The sequence below is a fragment of the Lutra lutra genome, chromosome 8 (genome assembly GCF_902655055.1).
Source record: "Lutra lutra chromosome 8, mLutLut1.2, whole genome shotgun sequence".
NCBI lineage: Eukaryota > Metazoa > Chordata > Mammalia > Carnivora > Mustelidae > Lutra > Lutra lutra.
Window position 1 is genome coordinate 76,025,236 of NC_062285.1, and position 21,302 is coordinate 76,046,537.

A 21,302-nucleotide genomic window follows, 5' to 3' on the forward strand; every position below is an offset into this window, starting at 1 on the left:
TCTCACAAGGTGTTTTAGGCTGGTATCTTCTAGCTATGCGAGAATGAAAAGGAAAAAAAAAGTAATACATAGGTAGAATCTCCCAGACGTTGGTCTGGCATTCACCTTTGATGCATAATGCTGACCCTTCAAAACACCATGGCAAGCACATCAGGGCCAACTGATGGAAACAAAGACAATGTGTGACAAGACTCAAGACTCCTACATCTAGAAATGGATCTAACACTCAGAGAACATATCATCCCTGTCTAACTCTAACTCATCAGAGAGAATGCAGCCTTCACTCTGAGCAGACAAAGAATGTCTTTAGACAGAAGGTGGAATGTAGGACTTGGGTTTTATTTTGATGCTAACAAACTGTAGAAACATGTGTCTAAAAAATTGATTGAAGATGATAGTAGTCATCTTTTTTCCCATTTAAAAACAACAACAACAACAACAACAACAACAACAACAAACCATCCCAAGCTTGTGTTATCCGTCTGTACATGAACTAAATCTTCCCAGGCTCTTAAAGGCCACCTGTCCTTTCCCTAGTGCCACCCCGTTCTTGTTTGGCTGTGTGTGCAGTGACACCTGTCCACCCCAGACCTGGGTGTCTGGTCCAAAGAAAGCCTTCTTGAAAACCTTACCTAACTGCTTTTTTTCCTGTTCCATGGGCCTCACCTCACTGAATCTAATGGAAGCTCTGGCCTAGAATCCAGGAATGTTGTCCAGAGAGACCTGGCAGGTCTCGCTGCTCATTAACATGAGCTCCTCCTCCCTGCTTGGGAAGTCAGAACACCCTGTCTTCCTGGGGTGTCTGTGGCCTGCCAGCTCAGGAAAGGAGACCCTTCATCTGGCATGAGAAGTCTGGATTCCTCCCCATGGCCATAAAGCCTTCAGTTTTAAGTTTCAATAAATACTAGTCTTCTCAAAGGTGCTAAAGAGCAATAAACTGTCTGATAAAGAAGTATTGCTCTACCACGTAAATCTGTAGGTGAGAAAAAGAAGGTCCCCCCTCCTGGAGCCTCCTGAGCCCTGGCAGAAGGCTAAGAAATGAAAGTGTGTTGAATGTATTCAGGTTTTATAACAAAGACCCTAGACAAGGGCCTAAAAGCAAAATCCCCAACTCCAAAAGGCTTATCAGTTTCATAATATTTAGACATGTTTTGATGTACCATGAAAAGTGTAAGAAGTCTGTTTGAGATGATTTCTGCTCAAAAGAATCAGAAGTTTTTCATTAACTGGGCCACTTCCTTGGCTCTTTTCTGTTTTCACTAGACTTTCTCTGGATGGTCTCACATTTCTGATGGTTTCAGTGACTTCACATGTATACTGATGATTAACCAGTGCTCGTCTCCCACTCAGACCTCCTTCTTGAGCTTGAGGCCCATGTGGCTGAGCCTTGAATCCCTGGGGGCAGCATCATTTTCCACTCCCATTCTCCTCTTCCTCTTGTGTCTCCCTAAATGTCAGTGCCATCGCCCTGGCAGCTTAAGTCACATCGTCGTGAAGCACCTTCCTGGCCCCTCCCGCCCCTACAGCCTTCATCTCAGAGCCCAAGGATTTGGTTTCCCTCCTGTGGCTTCAGCAGACCCACAGTCTCTCCCGCTGCTAGCTGTGCTAGCTGAGCTCAGGCAGTCACCTTCCTCCACGGATGCATCAGGCCTTCTTGGCTGCTCTTCCCTTCCCAGTCCGCCTTCACAGCCAGAAGGACCATTCTAAAATGCAGTGCAGGTTGTACCGTTCCACGGCGCCAAACATCCTCGATGGAAACAAAAGTCGTTTGTGACCCACCTCCCGTCCATCTCTGTAAACACATCTTTCACTGTTTCTTCTCTCGTCTTCTGCACTGGGGCTATGGGAGTCCTCGAATGTTTACTCTACCTTTCTCCATGCTTTTGTTCCTACCAGTATGTCCTCTACTCTTCCTCACATCCCTCTCCCAACTGATTACTGCCTAGCCTTCAAAACCCATCACCCTTCAGGAAGTGTCCCCAAGGTGCCTTTGGATTGATCACCCTTCCTGGGTCTTACAGCAGATGAGGTCCTAGTACTTAGTGGTAGTCTAACTTCATTGTCGTCTCTTTCCCCACTGCACTGGCAGAGAGCTCTCTGAAGTCTGAGGCTATGTCTTCTCAGCTGTCAATTCCCAGAGCCATGCCCAGGGTCTGGCTAGTGTATGTCCTCAAAACAGTTTTGTCGGTCGACTAAGAGAAATGCCCAAGAATGAGGTTATATGTTCCTTTGCACCTTCTTGCTGGAAACTGGCCTAAATTAAGGCTCCAAAGAAGTAGATACTACTGTAGGGGAAAAATTCGTTCAAGGAAGACAAACAGAATCAGATTTTAAGATGTGGGTCAGTTAGGCCTGATGATTGGAATGTGTCTTTCATGAAGGCAAAGAGGAGAGTCTTGGCAAGTGCCAACTTCACAGCAGCCTCTGGGGCCAAAGACATTTATATGGGAGAGAGCTGGACCCTGGGCACTTGCAGACAGACATGAGCAGGAGTGTATGGGCACATGTTTAGGGACTTAACACTCTGCAGAGAAGCAAGTTGAGAAACTTCCATCTGGTTTGTTGCCAATAAACAAACAAACAAACAAAAAAGGAGGTCTTTTTTCTATTGTTTCAGTGCTATAAATTCTTAATGTGAAAATACATCATAAGCCTCTCCAGGCCTGATCAAGCTTATACCTCAATTAGATCATTTTAAAAAATAAATTTTGAGAAAGAAATCCATCCCTGACTTGGGAATGTCCACCATGTTGTGGGCTGCACACATAACTTCAGGGTCATTACTTCTGCACCTGCTAGTGCTTTGACCGAAAAGCTGCCTCCCTGGGTCCTACCTACTCTGTTTTCCACCCAGCTCTCTCCAACCTGGGCCATACTTATGCATTTTCATGCTGCATCTCTCCCCTGGGAATGTCACTGTTAAGTTATCAGCCGTCCTAATGATGGAAAAGCCTGTACTAAAAGGAGGCTTCGCTTTTGGCTTCACAGCCCAGTAGAAACCCAAACAACTCTCAACTTGGGAACCTATGAGGCCACAAGCAACTTATTGATTATGTTCAGGGGAGAATAGGATAGAAGCATTACCTTCAAATGCTATGTTGGCATGGTAAATAAACAGCTCTCCTCCCCTGGGGTGTAAAGCTAGCCCTAGGGGTAGAAATGATCACCAAACCAGTCATTTACTGACCTGCTAGGCTACACTTCCAACATCTGTCTCTAGGAAACTTGTGCTTATCAGAAAATACAATTCTGTTGCTTTTGGTTTCTGTCCTGAAGTAGAACTTAGCAACATTTTGATCTTTCCAAAATTAAGTGTGAATAGATACATTTGATAAGAAAACTCTAAATCACATTTATGAAACTCTAATGCAGTAAAAAAAAAAAAAAAGAGAGAGAGAGAAATCTGGTTTGACAAAACAGTTGAGTATCTTTTTCTCTCAAAGTTGTCATTCCTCCTCCCAGCCTTCTCCTTCCCTTTGTGGGCGCTCAGACATGGGGGGATCACTTCCTTTCTCTCCCTGGCCACTGTCCTCTTGTCAGTCATGCTGTAGCCACGATGGGCAGATTCTACTGGACTATACCTTTCCTTCTGCCTCTTTCTCTGACTTTGCCTGCATCATCTCATCTCTGGCCCACCTGATAGATTAATTTTGCTTTGATTAGTAAAATGATATCCCGGCATTCTCACCGCCAACCCACCCAACACCATTGCTCATCTTTCTGAAACGTGTCTCGAATCATGTCATTTGTCTGGTCAAAGAATTTTAAGGAAGTCCCATTACTCCCTAAATTAATCCTACATCCCTGGGTTTTTTTTTTTTTAAACTATGTTTTTAAAAGTTTTTATTTATTTATTTGAGAGAGAGACAGTGAGAGAGAGCATGAGAGAGGAGGAGGTCAGAAGGAGAAACAGACTCCTCATGGAGCTGGGAGCCCAATATGGGGCTCTATCCCAGGACTCCAGGATCATGACCTGAGCCAGAGGCAGTTGCTTAACCAACTGTGCCACCTAGGCACCACCCCCCGCACCCTCCCCCCCACCCAGATTTTTAACTGACCGTTCTGCTCTATATTTTGTTATTTCAACTACAGTTATATATTGGCAACTCTTCCCCCACAATTGGCACCAGCCTAGCTCTGTGCGATTGCTTGGGCTGTTCACCCAAACTACCTCGTATGAGTGCTTGTTTCATTATTTACTAGCTTTGTACTTCTGTTTCCTCATTTCCAATATGAGGATCATAAGCACCTACTTCCTCGGGTTTTGTGATGATTGCACGAGGAAATCTGTACAAAGCCCTTCGAAGATCACCCGCACAAAGTCAGTAGTCAGTAAACGTCCACGATCATTATCGTGATTATCATCATCCCTTTCAAGGACCATTTCAAATCCACCTCTTTAGTGAAATTGCCCGACTCAATGTTATTTTTCCCTCTTTTTGTAATTCTCTGAATGGCATTCACCATATATAGCCCTGCCTTAGAATAGTGCCTGCACTTATCTCGGCCTCGACTGGACTCTACCCTTGCTGAGGATCATTGTGTACTCTAAAGAACCTCGGACAGCACCTGACGCATCAAAAGGGTTTAATAAATACCAGGTCAATTGAAAGAAATTGATTTTACTATTTTAAAAAGGCTGTTCCTCAAGCCGAGAAAGGAAGAACACAGTTAGATAAGTAAATGAAATGAGCACCTCGATAACAAGGCTGTTACTGGGGAAAGACGCTGAGATTGATGTCATGAGAATGCACGACTGTCCCTGATAACACCCTTTTGTCCCTGTCCTCCCTTGCAGGTCTGCTTAGTGGCCTATCTTGGTTTGTTTATGCTTTGTGTCTCATATCAAGTTGACGAAAGGACATGGATCCAGTTTGCTATGAAAGTAAGTTGTCATTTTTCTTTCTCTTTTATCATCACATAGAAAAAAACCCCACAAGTACAAAATAAAAGAATGCTTTTTAAGGGGTTGCATATCAGATTATTCTAGAAATTGCATTTTTACACAGGCCAAAAAAATGTTTTAGGAGCGCATTCCTCCAGACCCCAAAGGTAATGCTGACTTTTTTAAAAGTCTTAATTTCCATGCACTAGGTTGGCTCAGAGCATATGAAATCTGTCCTTCAGTGCCCTTATAAGGAATATTGAAAATTCATCAGTTCAGCAAAATACTTGGCCAGGGAAAAGGTGTCTCTATTAGTTCCTACTTCCATATCTTGGGGGTTTTTTAGAATATTTTAATAACGAGGCAGTCTAAGTGTATTTCCTCTTGTAGGTGGGATCACTGAGACAGAAAAAGTACATTGGGTGCATCCAAATGATCTGTGCCAAGAGTCTGAGGGTAAAGGGGGGGGGGTGGATAGGATTTGCATGGTTTGACAAGTGTGTGTCTTTCCTATGCATGTATTTTTTTTTTCTTCCATTAAAGATGGTGCATTTGGTTGGAACCAATTCAAGTACACAGCATTTTCACTACACAGTAAAATCTGCTCTAGAGGGAAATAGAGACACACCCTTTTAGAGTTTAGGGAGATAAACACCCAACTCAGCAATCAGAGCTAGTAGAAATCAAATTCCTACATTTTCTTTCAACTATTTGTAGCAGAGAACAAAACGGTTTCTGTACTGTTCGTTGAGGGTTTTGTGTATGTGTGTGTGCTTGTGTGTGTGTCCATTCACACTGTTTACTTTTCTTTTGTAAGAAAACACATAACTGGATACTTCTTTGTTCAAACAAGAAAACAGCACACAAGAGTAAGTCAGCTCTTATTTAGAAATTAAGAAGATGCAGAAAAGATATTTTGTATTCTAGTATAATTGAAGCGGTTGACATAAAAAAGCAAAATGCTTATATGTATGTGTATTTAAATCGTGTTGTAAAAGAGTAATTAATGGAATGAAAATGTTCACATTATTTTAAACAGCCAAAATAAGCTGGCTCCACAAAATGTATGGTATCATCCTACAGAATAAAAAAAAAATAGCTCTTAGTGCAGAGAAAAAAATAGTTATCTTTGAGTGGTGGGAAGACAACTGCAGTTTGTAGTCTTTTGCTCTAATTTTGTAATGTTCTCCAATAGTTAGATCTAACTTTTCTAATTAAACAAAATAAGGGATTCTATTTTTAAAAAACGGATAGAATTTCATGGATATGCCTACATTTAGACATTTTACTTTTTCTGAGGGTGTTTCTTAAAAGAAGGCCAGATAGAGCAGACATCAGTCCATGTTTACTTTTTTTGTAGAGGTCTGACTAAACATAGCAAAGTTTAGTGATGATAAAAAAAAAAAAAAAAAAAAAAAAGCCAGAAAGCCTAGTAAGAAGTGCCCTGTTAAATTACAGGAACCTCTTTCACTAGGGTAAAAAGTGTTCTCTGCTAGGTTCATCAGCTTATGTGAAATGCCCTCGTTTCCCCTCCAGATGACCCAGCAGAAACACCCGCATCAGCTTCAGGGAGACCCCGGAAGCCACCTCAACACCTGCACTTAAAATAAGGAGCAAGGACAAAAATAAAAGAAAAGAAAAGAAAAGAAAAGAAGTCAGTGCCAATGTCGGCCAGGTTGAGAATTCCCCACTAGGAAGATCTCATTAGCTACCTTTTTCCCCCAACCTGTGACAGACATTGACAAATACGGAGGCACTTTTCCCTTCTCCTGAATGTGACCTTTAATGATGCTTGCTGACAGCTCTCTAAGGTGCCCGCTATATTATCTTCAGGTCTAAAAGGAGCTTCAGTCAATCTCCAGGGTTTCCAAAGGCACAACAAGTTACACCAGACTTTCCTTGTGCCTCCACGTCATTGCAAGGTGGGGGGGGCGGGGGGTTACGAAATGCATCTTGGTGAGGTGCTTCTCACTAGCATAACCGCATTTTCGTGCCTGCCTGTTGATGCCCTGAGCTTAGTTGCAGATTCCCGCCCCCCGCCCCACCCCGCTGTTGTTAGAGACCCAGATAGCCCGGGCGGTGGCTCAGGGGGGATCACCGCGGTCTCTGCAGCCTGAGCACGCGCGCACGCAGACACCGCTCCCTCCCTCTCGGAGGCAACAGCCACGGGACTTGTTCCATCTCCCGCGACCACTGGCCTCCCGGCGACGCCGCTGGCGCGCTCCTTCCCTCTCCCCGGGCCCTGCCGGCGGCCTTGGCGGGGTCCTCGGGGCCTGGGCTTGGGCCTCCTGCCTTTCCTCGTGGCCCCGTCTTCTCGGGGCTCACCTGGCCGATTTTCAGAAACGTGTGCGGGTCTCGTGCTTGGCGGCCCTCCCGGGCTCATTCCCCGCGAGAATTTTTGAGGCGCGGTCGCCGCGTGCCCCCGGGCAGAAGGCCCCCGGGCTGCTGCCGCTCCCGCTGCTGCGGCCTCCCGGCTCCCGCCGCTGGGGAGGGTCATTAAATCGAAGCCGCGCCGCCCTGCTCCCCGAGTCTCGGAGCGCTGAGGCTGGCCGGGTACCCATCAGAGGCCGCGAGCGAGCGGGGCGTGCCGGGCGCCGCTGTTACATAAGCGCCGGGGCCTCGGCACCCCCGCCCACCCCGCGGACCCCCACCCCTTCCCACCCCCGGGTTCGGGCGCCAGACACGCGGGCCGACGCGGGCAAGACAGATGTGTCCCGGCCCTGCTTCTATCAGGATGTATTTGCTCGCATTCCCAAGGTCATCGCCCACACTTTCATGGGTAGTTTATTCGTGCCATGTAGGTAAAACAAGCCACTCGATTTTAAATTACAGATTCTCACCCAGAAGCTTGTTGCTGTCAGCTGAAGTAAAAGCAACGGTAGCTGTAGCGCAGGCAGAGGTAGCCCCCAGGCTTGGGGGGCGATCAAATATGTATTCGTGTCTTACACGGATAAGAAATTTGATTCTATGGCTCCCGCCTGTTGACTGGGCCTGATGCTTTCACAGGGTGGGAGAAGCAGAGTCGCAGCGGGTGAGAGACACCCCGATGGAAATGCGTTCATCTTCCAAGGGCTGAGTGGCTTGGCTTTTGTTTGTGCTCTCGCGGGCTTCTAGCATCTTAAAGATGCTCAATTAAGATTGAGCAAGCCCTGTGTGTGTGTGTGTGTGTGTGTGTGTGTGTGTGTGTGTGTGTGTGTGAGAGAGAGAGAGAGAGAGAGAGAGTTTACATCCTTTCTATGAGCCAAGTATGCCTGTTACTCCCACGTGACAGAGAATAAAACAAAGCCAGTAGAGTTGATATCCTAAGAGTCTGGAGAACTAGCAGCTCTCTCCGTCTCTAGTAATTTGTTTTTGGATTTCACAAATGCTTAAGTAGTGCTAGTTTGTACTAGACACAGTTCTAAACCCTTGACAAATATCAGCTCTTTGGGTGCTTATAATAACCAAGGCTTAAAGGTGATCATCATCCCAAACTTAAAGGTGAAGAAATGTAGGTACACATGGGATTGATTAGTTTGCCCTAGGTCCGTAGCTAAGAAGGGGAGAATCAGGATTCCAATGTGGGCAGTCTGGCTCCCCTGTTTGTACTCCTGACCATCGCTCTGCTGTGCACTTGGTAAATGTCTCAGGCAAATCTTTTGATATCTAAACCAAAAGGTGATCTTTTTAAAATAGACAAAATTCTCATTTCAGCAAATGGATTTCTGTGATTACGAGTGAATCCTCTTCTTGCAACCATCTGAATTATTTGCAGATTGAGAAGAGGGATTATTGTCATTGCTTCAAGATACTGTCCACTGAATGTTACAGAGATCTACTGAGGTTGTATGTGTGTGTTGGAGGTAGGAGGGTTATTGAAAGACCTCCTCAGTTCCATCCATTGATGGCAAGAAAATGTGCAGACAAAACTCCAGTTGGGGCCATTCTACTAAGCAGATGACTCTCAGGTGGGAAATTATCCCTTTAATTTGTGCCTTCCCTGCTGGTAAAGGCACCAATGTATCCACGTCCCCAAAGCAAATAGTTCCCAGTTCCATGCTGCCTGCACTGGAAACACGGTTCTGGTGGGCACACTTTAATCTGGCTCTTGGTATCAGGTGTTTGAAGTCGATCATCAGACCCAAAGATTTCGGAACCACCTAGAATATTTCATATATTCTGCCCCGATGGTCCCACAAAAATAAACTCATACTCTTTAGCCTGGGCACTATCGTGTTTGCAGAAAGCATGGCCACTGAAAATTTAGGGAGAGGATGAGTTCAATAGCACATATTCAATCTTTCCTTTTTAAATTTTTAATGGTTCAGGCGCCTGGGTGGCTCAGTGGGTTAAAGCCTCTGCCTTCAGCTCAGGTTATAATCTCAGGGTCCTTGGATCAAGCCCCGCATCGGGCTCTCTGCTCAGTAGGGAGCCTGCCTTCCCCTTCTCTCTGCCTGCCTCTCTGCCTACTTGTGATTTCTGTCAAATAAATAAAAATAAAATCTTAAAAAAAATTTTTTTAATGGTTCCCATTAGTATTTATCTGCTTCCCTTTCTCCAAGGGAGACTAGACATGTTGCATAGAAGTTCTCCTTGTTGTGTCCCTGAGATAGAAGATATTGCAATAAACTGTTTCACAGATGAAACAAGTGGGTTCCAACTGACGATTCTTCAAGTGATTGAAGAGGAAGGCTAGTGTACGTGTTTACGTATATATTTGATGAGAAAAATCCGGAGAAGCTGGGCTTCTCCTTGGTTGTGCAGCCGTGCTAAGGCAAGATGGTTTAGCCAGTGGGTTCCACTCCCCTCCCGTGCCCTCAGTCAAGCTTTCAGGCAAACCAGACTCATGATTAGGGCATCAGCACACATGCACACACACACAAGAAAGAAAAAAAATACATTTTTAAGTATTCCGTGTTTAAGACTTGAAAGCACTTGAAATTGTCACCATGTGAAGAATCACTCGGAGGACTTTTTTTTTTAAAGATTTTATTTATTTACTTGACAGAGAGATCACAAGGAGGCAGAGGCAGGCAGAGAGAGAGGAGGAAGCAGGCTCCTCACCGAGCAGAGAGCCCGATTCGGGGCTTGATCCCAGGACCCTGGGACCATGACCTGAGCCGAAGGCAGAGGCTTAACCCACTGAGCCACCCAGGCGCCCCACTCGGAGGACTTTTGAACCCATGTTTTATAATCTGAGTTATGTGTTTTTATTTTAAGTGACAGATCGCTGGAAGTGGAGAGAGTGCATAATCTTTTCAGAGCTACTTTAATCTGAACCTGGACATGAGTAGAATTAATCTTACTTTGAGGAGTTCACCTTCACCAGAACTGCTCTATGAGCAGCTTTTAACTATGGATTGCAAATCTCACACAAAGAACTGGGCTCAAGTGCACCAGTCCCAACAGCTGGGGACTCTGTTCCTTATCTAGACCCTCAGCAGGTGGGACCACGAAGAGAAATGTTTCCAGTAGGTCAGTGCACTCCCAGGAACATTTCTTGTTCTATAAAATGCTTTAAATGGTGACCGTGTCAATAAGCACTCTCAATTTTTGATCAACGCATTTCAGGTGTAAGCTAAATGTCCTCTTCAGGGATTCCATGTTTCTTTAGCAGCAGAGTTTAGCTCTTGAACCAAATTTTTCCATCACAAGGCTGTCACATAGGCCAATGGTGTTCAGAATCTCTTGGCAGCTATAAAGGGCCATTTGGGGTTTATTTTAATGCTCAGGAACTACATGGTTATAGGTGATGAAGCTGACATTCATTCAGTCATCTACCTTCTGGAACCATAATTTTTTTCCAGCAACCTCTCACTGGGGATCCTGACATTCCTGGACACAACTTGGCAATCACTATATTGAACACCGCTGTTTTTATTAACCCGCATTGCCAGTTGGTCAATCACGGCCACTTCTGGCCAACACAGTGTTTCCGTTGCATACGTGTTCTTTACTTCCCAGTCTTTTTGCAGGTGAGCAGTTTTTGAGGTCCAGAAACAGTCACAGACTGCCTTTCAGGGACGGCTCTCATGTTTGGGAGTCATCTAAACAGGCTGCTACATCCAGAAACATCCCAAGCTAACATTGTTGGCTCAATCTAGGAAAAGCACCCAACATCCGTAAGGCAAATCAACATAGGATCAGGGCTTAAGGACTGATCATGATTAAATCCAATTCCTCTGCCTTGGGGACTCCGTTTCTGAGGCGAAAACAGCCCCTCCCTCAGGACCTTCCTGATGAGAGAAGAGAAAGCCCAGCTTTGATGCATTAGCTTTGTCACGAGTCATCCCGTGTTCTTTGGTAACTGGAAGGGTTCTGTTCTGCTTTCTTGCAGCTGTTGTACTTTCTGCTGAGTGCCGTGGGCCTGACAGTCTGCGTGCTGGCCGTGGCCTTTGCTGCCCACCACTACTCGCAGCTCGCCCGGTTTTCCTGCGGAACGGCTGCCGACGCCTGCCACTGCAAGGTGCCCTCTGAGGAGCCCCTCAGCAGGACCTTTGTGTACAGGGATGTGACGGACTGCACCAGCATCACGGGCACTTTCAAACTGTTCTTGCTCATCCAGATGATTCTTAACTTGCTCTGTGGCCTTGTGTGCTTGCTGGCCTGCTTTGTGATGTGGAAACACAGGTACCAGGTTTTTTACGTGGGGGTCAGAATGTGCTCCCTCAGGGCTTCTGAAGGTCAGCAGCAAAAGGTCTAACGTTCTTGCTCACGGGTGGAAGACGAAGCAGCCCACTGCCGAGCTGAGGTCAAAAAAGAGAAAGGGAAGGAAGAAAGAAAGAGGAGGGAAAAAAAAAGAAAAAAAAAAACAAAAGGAAAAAAAAACTTTTGACAGTAACTAATAGTCACTGTTCTAAATGAATATTTTTGTATTTTTCAGGAAATAAAAGCATCTCTTCAGGTTTCCATAATATTTTTAAAAACTCTTACAGGGAAATTAACATCCAAACTGACTTTGGGACATTAAAAGAACACGGAACAGGGAAAGATGACATGTCTATCTTTGCCGTCTGGAGTTTATCCCTCCTATAGCTGTCCCCCGCTTCCTGAAAGTTGAGCAGTCCCATGAAAACTTTTGTAAACCGAAATGGTGTAAAGGGAGAGGCTGTTCTGTAGAAGCAAAAAAATCTTCAGCTTTCTTTCAGTTAGCAGAAATGGATGGTCATCTAGATAGTTTCGGAGAGTGGGGAAAACCTGTCCTCATTTTATTCCTCATTTGTATAATCTTTCCTGCAAGTTCAGGTTATAGTGTGAATTGGCATTTCAGGTCCACGTCGTAAATTTTGCCGTCTTTTCCGGAACCTCCCACCTCCCTCCATGATCTGCCCTAAGTCTCAGAGAAAGGCAGGGGTGGGGGAGGAGAGCTGAACAGCCAGGTTGAGCCTCTCTATTTTTGCTGGTGGAGATGTCTTCAAGGCATGAAACAGCTTGAAGGAGCAGAGGAGAAGAGGAAGAGACTTCGCAAAGACGCGATAATTATAAACACCTGGGCTGGGCGGAGGCCCTTTTTTCCTCAGCTCCCTGAGTTTGGCTCCACAAATGGATCCCTTGCTAAATGCTTTGGATGATTGTCTGCTTCTCAATAATTGAAAGTTGGTGGTAGTTGTCTTCTTAATGATGTAGAAGGCTCAAAAATAATTACATTATGCTTCTATTCTATCATCTAAAACAAATCATTAAAACTAATTTCTACCTAATTGTTAATTATAATTATGCTCCGAAGCCTACTTAATGAGCCCTGGCTGTTCTTACGTAGTAGCACCATCAGAGAAATTACTCTCACAAGAGAGGAGGCTTAAAGATTCTTTCTTATGAAAGCCAAGCTTGACAAGGGAGAAGAGAATTTTTTTTTTATTAATAGCTCAGGTTAAAAATACTCATTTAAACAAAAGCAAGAGCATTTGTAATGGGCGATGTTTGTACAAATAGCACATTTGTGTATGTTGTGGAGTATCTCTCTTGGCAGCTAAGTCCTTTTGAGGAAGACTGGGGATGGCCATGCGTTCCATTCATAAAAGTGTATCTGATTTGTAATCCTACTATTGACTTGTAAGCACAGTTCCCCCGGAGACTTCAACTCCTGTTTTGAAGTCCTGACTTAAGCATCTGCCCGTTGACTTGGAAGGTAGTTTTTATTTTGTTCTGTTTTTAAGTTACCACGACTTTAAAAAAAAAAAAAAAAAAAAAAAAAAGCACAAGTACCCTATGGTGGGAATCTTTTCTCTCTTATTATCAAGTTCTGAACAATATCCATGTTTTAAGGACAGAGCTCAGAATGCAAATTCATGCAGCATAAATGTTATCAAGATCTTTCTCTACTAGCATGCTCTAGTGAAATCAGAGATTCAAGATAATAATGGAGATGAATTTGCCTCTCCACATTGCCTATTGATAGACTCCACTAGTCATGAAATTCAAACCTAAAAGAAAAGCATTTTCTTGTTTGCCTTAGAAGATAGTCGAACAATCCCATTGATTGCGACAGTAGTGTCAATTTCTGCACAATATAAATATCCAAGTAAAGAGAAAAACGTTAAATCAGTTGGAGGATTGTAAATAGCTTTTACGTTCTCCAGATAAAACACCTGATTAACAGATGTGAAAACGTTTTTTATGTATTGACTCGCTTTAAAAATGGCCTTCCTGCACAAGAGCTCAGGCCAAGAATTCACATTGGAGGGCTTAGTGGATAAGACTCTGGGGTGGAGGTTTGATCACACACAAAAACTACAGCATCCTGATGATGACCTGATAAATACTCTGTGCGCTGTTAAAAAAACAATACCAATAACTGAATGCATTCTGATCTGAACAGTTTCCTACATAAGGAAGAAAATGGCTGCTTATCTGAAATATTATAGCTGTCCTGTAGAGTGTGATTTAATGCTGATCACTATGAATAGGGCACCATTGGAAGCACACCCTGATTTCTTTCAACAACTTTTTGTAAAAAGCAAACACTACAGGTCTTATATTAGAAAATTAAAATTCTTCACCAAAGTGCTTGGTGCTTTACACACGATTCACAGGGTATTTCAAAGGGTAGAATAACTTTAGCTTATGTGCTTTCTTTTTCTAAATGATGCCACCAGGCAGGATTGACATAAGTTTGATAATAATCAGGATATATATATCCTGATTATTACATTATTACATTATATATGTGTGTATATACATATATATACACATATATATACATGTATATATGTATATACACACATATATAATGTAATATACACATATATATACACACATATATAATGTAATAATGTAATAATCAGGATATATTAAAATCCCCAGTACATACATATATATGTACTGGGGAATTTTGCTATTACATAATTAAATCATTCTTAAATTCCTAAAAGAGGGAAAAAATAATCATAAGTGAAAGAAGGAACAAATAAATAAAACAGGAAAAGAAAACCAAGAAAAGAGTCCCCTGCTGTGAACTGAGTATTGATATGTGTAAGAAATGTGTTACATGAATAACAAACTGCTTTGCGCTGGATTCAAAGTATTTTGAGGTTGTGTTTTGCAAATATTGAAGTTATAATAACGGCAACAGAAAAGGAACAGATACACAGCTTTACACTTAGCAAAATGTTACATTTGAAATCTGACAAGGAGCCAAGATGGTGACTGTCTCTTCTAAACCATAAAACAGTAAGATTTGCGCAATCCTCCTCTTCTTCCACCTCCTTCAGGAGAATTAAATGAATCAAGACTTTGGAAAGAGGGGAAACTGCCAGGACTTGGCAGTACTTGAAATAGGAGGAATACAGCAGCCTAAATGTACAGACTTTGTAACCGAGCCCACTCGATTGGTCTGTGCCTTCACGTGACCGCCGCCATCTGTGCCTCCCTCGCTCTGTCCAAATCTGTGGAGGCAGCTCCTTGGAGCCAAGCCTAAAAATATAGCTATGCCGGGCCCTAGAAACTGTAGTCAAGTAACAGACCTGACTTTGTGCTCCCCTCTTTTAATTAAACGTCTATATGATCTCTTTGGAGGGGTTTCCAGCTGCAATGGCAGCGGGTTCCAAGAGTGAGGATCAGTGCTATGTGTGTTCTCTATTCACAGCTGGGACATCAGAATCTCTAAATACTCTTGTACTTCCCTTCTTGCATGCGTTGTATCTGGAATATGTTTATAGATTGTTAGTAAAGCGTGGGGTAGAGGGTATCCAAGGAAGGTTCTGGAGGACAAGGTGGGGCAGTCATTGAATCAGGAGCAAACTTCCAAGTTGCCCTGGAAAACCGGTGCTATCCTGTCACAAAGCCCACCTTTCCATTTTCTTGGGACTGCCTGTGAACTATTGCTGGGTCGCTATTAACTTCCGTCAGTTGTGCTGGCTATCCGTTTTTACCAGACTCTGAGAACTCTGTCCTGTTTCTGAACGGATACGGAGTCTTCAGGGCAGCGTTAAAAAGAGCTGCTGCCAAATATATTGACTCCCAGTGAGAACATTTGTTCGGCTGAAGGCTCAGTGTTTCAGCCTGTGAAATGGATACCTTGAGTCTTCTTTTCTGGTTTTCTACTATTTTATTATATCGAATGATTATCCCCTTCAAGAATATTGGTCTGCCTTCTGTTGTTGTGATTGCATTTTTCTGGCATTGATGAAACAGTGACTAGAAAACATAGTGCTTTCCACAGGTTTGAGGTGGTCGTTTTTCAAGGGGATGCACATATGCAGATTTTCTTTATTAATAAAATTTTCATAATCTCTGCAAACATCTTGTTTGGATGTGTTTTGAAGGACGTTACACGTGAACTTGTATACATAAAATCTCTCAGATGAGTGTTTGCTTCAAAAATTTGGTTTTGGGGGACGCCTGGGTGGCTCAGTGGGTTAAAGCCTCTCCCTTTGGCTCGGGCCATGATCCCAGGGTCCTGGGATCGAGCCCCACATTGGGCTCTCTGCTTGGCGGGGAGCCTGCTTCTCCTCCTCCCCTCTCTCTGAAAAAAAAAAAAAATTGGTTTTGGGGTGGATGAGAACTGGTATTCATTTTGACTTCATTGTTCCAGTGACTATCTCTGTTTTGGTACATGGCACCCACCGTGGAAGTCAAGGTTATAAATGCTCCCTGGGGCTGGAGAGAGCCAGAGCTGAAAAACATCTTGCAGAAAATACTCAGAATGCTGATTCTTAATTTATGTCTGTTAATGTCAAGTAAAGCTTGGCCTAGAGAATGGAATACAAGTTTGAGTGCCACATGTTCAGTCATATCCTACATTTAATTATACAGAAAAATGGACAGCCTAATTCCATTTCAAATCTGAATGTAAGGACTGCTTCTTAGAAACTCTGAGGCAATTTAAATAGTTGATGATACCATACAATGCAGTAGTTCTTCCTGTTTATTTGAGTTAGAAAAGCTTGTAGAATGGGAAGAGACTGTTATCACGACTCAGGATACACTCTCTGAGCTGGACTTCCCATCCTTAGTGTTAGGGCTGCAGGTCTTGGGGTGGAAATCTGACGGCTGTTTTCTGGCTACATGACTTTGGACAAACCATTTCATGTTTAGCTTCCCCATTTGCAGAGTGGAGAAAAACATAACACGGGGAAAGTTAAATGAAATAGCACTTAGCAAAGTGACTGGCTCAGAGAGAGCTTAAAAAACATCTGGTTGATTCCATCCTTAGCTAAGTTCTGCATAGCCCTATGCCACTTCTCCTGTCCCCACATCCAACTAGAAACGTAGCTCTGCTTTGCTATCCCCTTCTGTGACTCCCTTTTCATAATCCAGGAACATTATCAAAGGGGTTGCCAACAGAAATTCTGCTTTAAAATAAGATAGCGTCAACTCTTATTGGTGATAGTGCACGGGTCTGCTTTAAAATAAGATAGCGTCAACTCTTATTGGTGATAGTGCACGGAATTATGTGCTGGTTGGATCCCTATTGGTTTGCACAGCTGGATGTTTCCCAAATGTGGCCATCTTCTCTCGGTTCTTCTCTCAGGGAGAAGGAGAAACTGAGACATTTCTCCTGATTTTCATGTCACTTCGAATTTAGTTTCATAGAAGCATGCTTAACCCCAACATTTCACAATGAAACTTTATTGGGCTTTCAAACATTATCAGCCGTCTGTATTTTAGATTGTGATGTACAACCCCTCATTTATTTAAAAAACCAACTACCAACCACCTTTGGTATGCTTGACCCTGTGGGTCACCGATTCTCATTCAAGAATCATAAAAAGGTCTATTTTTCAGCATAGTCAGCAATTACCACCTAGAGCTTTATTCTCCAAGTTGGATATGAGAACACTCATATGAATGTTTATAAATTTGTGGCAAGTTATTGAAATCATACAGTCAGAAATCTACTTTCTCCCTTGATAGAGTCTATCTCTCTTTGTAATTTATAATAAATTGTTATAAATTATTTTTTTCATTTCACAGATTCATCCTCTACAAGTTAGTCTTTCTGAAGTACAGGACCAGTGTTGGCTATTTTACTTATTTTATTTTTTTAAAATATTTTATTTATTTATTTGACAGAGAGAAATCACAACTAGGCAGAGAGGCAGGCAGAGAGAGAGGGGGAAGCAGGCTCCCTGAGGAGCAGAGATCCCGATGCAGGGCTCGATCCCAGGACCCCAGGATCATGACCTGAGCCGAAGGCAGAGGCTTTAACCCACTGAGCCACCCAGGCGCCCCTATTTTACTTTTTATTTAATTAATTAATTTATTTATTTATTTAAAAGATTTTATTTATTTATTTGACAGACAGAGATCACAAGTAGGCAGAGAGGCAGACAGATAGAGAGAGGGGGGGAAGCAGGCTCCCTGCAGAGCACAGAGCCCGATGTGGGGCTCGATCCCAGGACACCGGCACCATGACCTGAGCCGAAGGCAGAGGCTTTAACCCACTGAGCCACTCAGGTGCCCCCCTATTTTACTTTTTAAAATGCAGATCGTAGGCAAGTAAAAATGAAACTCACGTGTAGGGATGCCCGCATGAAGACAACCGCTTATTCTTTCTTTCCAACACATATTTATATATGTTTATTGATCCCTTCCAAAGCATGGGTTCTTAGAGGAAATCTTTTTTGTTTTTGTTTGTTTGGGAAGGTCATCAGAAAGATCCTTTCATCCAAGGGATGTGGGACATAGAGTCATCTGTTATTCTTGGGGAGAAGCAGATATTAAGGCCATAATCCAAAATGCACAAATTTCAGCTGAGATATGAAGTCTTGGTATTTAATAAGGCTCTCAGGCTGGCTCGGGGGGATGCGGAGGCCTGGAGATTCATCTGTGGCCCTTGTGCTGGGCTAGCCTCTTTCATGCAGACCCCTGCTGGAGAAGGAGGTGGAGGCTTCCGAGAGGGGGCCTGGCCCTACCTGCTGCTTCCAGAAATTGTGGAGGTGCCTTGGTTAATGCCCAATGAGGGAGCTGAACAGTGAGATGTCCATGGGCAGTTCCCGGGTCTCTGAACCTGGAGATTGAGACCGACAGCTCTCTCTGGGTAGGGTGCTCTGCTTCTTATGGCTTTCTGTCCAGCCCCACTGTGTTGTCCTTGACTGAGCAGTTATAACTATGGGGAGCAAGGGGCTGACTCGCAAGGACCACAGGGGACTGTGGCACTTCTGAGCCAAGAAGATGCCTGTCATCTCATGCAATCCACTCCCAGCGGATCTCTCTATATCTTTCTAGGCAGGTGACCCAGAGAAGGTCTGAAAGTGGAGAGCTGGCCACAGTGAATTATCTGAGACAGAAGAAATAGAATCTGAAAATTCTGTGATTAAAGTTGTCACTAGCCTCAGTGGATTTTTTTTATTTTTAAGATTGAGTGATTGATTGATTTTAGAGAGAGACAGAGAGTGGAGGGAAGGGCAAAGGCAGAGGGAGAGAATCTCTCAAGCAGACTCTGTGCTGAGCGTGGAGCCTGACACAGGCTTAATCCGACGACCCTGAGATCATGACCTGAGCCAAAATCAAGTCAGATGCTTCACTGACTGAGCCACCCAGACACCCCTCAGTGGATTATTTTTAGTTCTCTTTCACTCAGGATAGAATTCATGTACTCTTACAAAATAAACAATGACTCCTCAGATACCTTTTGGGCAAGAGTCAATTTTTAAGTTTTTATTAATTTTTTCTAGATTACAGTTGAAAAGAGAGAGAGAGAGAGCTGACTGTATTTTAATATACAGAAGCTTAGGACCTGGGACGCCCAACATAGCTATTTAATCAATGACTGGGAACATGCAGTCAGGCAAATGCAGGGAGGAATGACATCAACATATTTGGGTCTGCATGAGGGAGCTACAAGTGAAAACCTGGATTCCATTTGACCTAGTTTGGGTTGAAGTAAGAGCAACCATCCTGACGTGACCCTCACACCCACCCACCACCAGATTTTAATATTGCTTTGGACAGTTCTGGATAAAGTGACCAAGAAGGCCACCTCCATTTCTGGGATTTATATGTCTCTCCTCTCCTGGGCTCTTTCTACCCTTCCAGCAAAGAGACTGCTGCCCCTCCCTACCTTGTCCCACAGCAAAATCTGCCCATCTCCCATCCCCTGTCCCATTTCTTTTACAATCAGCTCAAGTATTGTTAACTCAAATGCTTGGGGGTTAAAACCTTAAGTAGGGAGAGCCCCATAAATATTCTTTTCATCGTAGTAGGATTTTCCTAAAGATGAGAAAGCTTTTCAGGTCCAGAAAAATGAGGCATGATGGGTGGGGCGGGGGGGAGGTGAGGGGAGGTGGGGGAACTTGCCCAGTAGTCCTTCAAACTCAGTCATGTAGGTAGCCACCTACTCTGTCTGACCAGAAGAGTCCCCGTCACGGATCTGGGGAGACTCGGAGAACATTTCCCAGTAGCCCCAGCTCTGGCTGTGGCTTGGGAACCTGTGTGGGTCTGTAGCTGAACAGGTTGCTGGTTACAGCTGAGCAAATCTCAGCTCAGACTGTTTGAAGGGAAGCATCCAGACATCTAAGGGAAGGGGTTTTCCTCCCACGATTTCAGAGGGCATTTTACTGTGGAAGGCAGAATGAGTGTGTTTAAAAAAAAAAAAAAATGTGGGAGGAGGGGGCAAGAAGAATTCATGCAGAACCTCTCTGCCCCTGAGGGTAATGCCGGGCTCCCTGAGCATTACTTGTGAGAACTCACCAAGGTTGACTAACTTTGCTTAGACCCCCGGGGTTCTCTATTCATCCCACACAGAACACCCTCAGACACACTGGCTTGGCTTCACACTGCTGCCCAGAAGAGGACGTGTCAGGCCATAAGCAAGAAAAATGCTCATTTCTTGTTGAAAAATTCCCAAATTATAACTTAACAGAGCGATCTTTTTTTTTTTAATTTCCAAAATGTGCTTTTCCCCCAGAGTCCTTGAGCACAGACCTGCGGTTTTCTCTCTCCTGGGTTTTATAGTCTATCCGCCTCAAGCCAAGAGACTTGGCTCTGCTCCCCCTGAGTCAGAGTCTCGGCTGGTAGCTGAACCCAGGAAGGCCTGGCCCCATGTCTCTCCCTGGAACTACCAGACCACACAGCCTCCCGTGCTCAAGCCTTTGGCTGGGTATCCTGCCTCCTCTTTGTTTGGAAAGAGATGTCTTACGTAACTGCACAACCTACTAAATGCTCCATTGTCTTCCACTGGGGAGAGCTCAAAATAACCCGTTAGTGACTTCTGACTTATCAGAAAGATACAATCTCTTACCCACAGAGCCACAGCCCCCATGGGGCAGGCCTCACCTATCTGACTCAGATCAATAATAACAACGAGACTTTAATGACGGTTGTCTTTTTGGGGGGAATCATAAGTTCAGGACAAGTTGCCAGAAATGCAAAGCCTGGTTTATCTGTGGGTCACGGTACTCTGCTTGAGCAGCCCATGGGAGAGTCATCTGTAACTCAAGCTTGACACAGGCACACACAGAGCTGATCAGATGATTCTTTTACTAATCTGATTTTGATAAACAGCTGATGAAAATGGAAGGTGTCTGGTCATCATAGGAGAGATACCCAGGGAGGGAAATCAGTTTCTCTTCCCTCCCAGGGCAGGGATTTATTTCGAAGCTCCCGTTAAGGGTCCACAATGCCAAGAACGGTGATCACTGCCCTGGACTGTGAGAGCCTTCCAAGCAGAATGAGAGAGACCCACTGGGTAAGGTCTTCTCTTCCATCTTATTTTCTATGAATCTCTGATTAGCCCAGTTGGGAATTCTAGTAATTACTTTAAGCTGGCACCTCTAGAAAAAAAAAAAATACCTCTTAGAATTCAATTAAAAATGAAAAGAAGCTCCGTCTGCCTGGTGTTGCCAAGGAGTTCTCACTGTCTAAGGCAGGAGTATAGACCAGGATGAAAAAAAAACAACAACAGTCTGCTTAGGTGACATTTTCATCTGGCTCGGCCGCCAGAGCAGCCCTGGGGAGAGGAGCTGCAGAGATGGGGGCCAGCCTCCTCCAGCCCACT

General features: G+C 44.1%; 1 protein-coding gene across 4 annotated transcripts in view; it reads left to right on the forward strand.

Annotated features, from left to right (window-relative positions):
• The window catches only part of SSPN (sarcospan), a 112,055-nt gene extending 96,451 nt beyond the window's left edge, over positions 1 to 15,604 (forward strand). For 3 of the 4 annotated variants that reach the window (XM_047741048.1, XM_047741046.1, XM_047741047.1), the window contains 2 exons: positions 4,799 to 4,885; positions 11,202 to 15,604. In XM_047741048.1, the coding sequence (XP_047597004.1) occupies positions 4,799 to 4,885; positions 11,202 to 11,567 (453 nt within the window). In that variant the 3' untranslated portion in view covers positions 11,568 to 15,604. Of the gene's footprint in view, positions 1 to 4,533; positions 4,542 to 4,798; positions 4,886 to 11,201 lie in introns of those variants that run through there. The other variant, XM_047741049.1, reaches the window with a different exon arrangement.
• Positions 15,605 to 21,302: the final 5,698 nt, after the last annotated feature.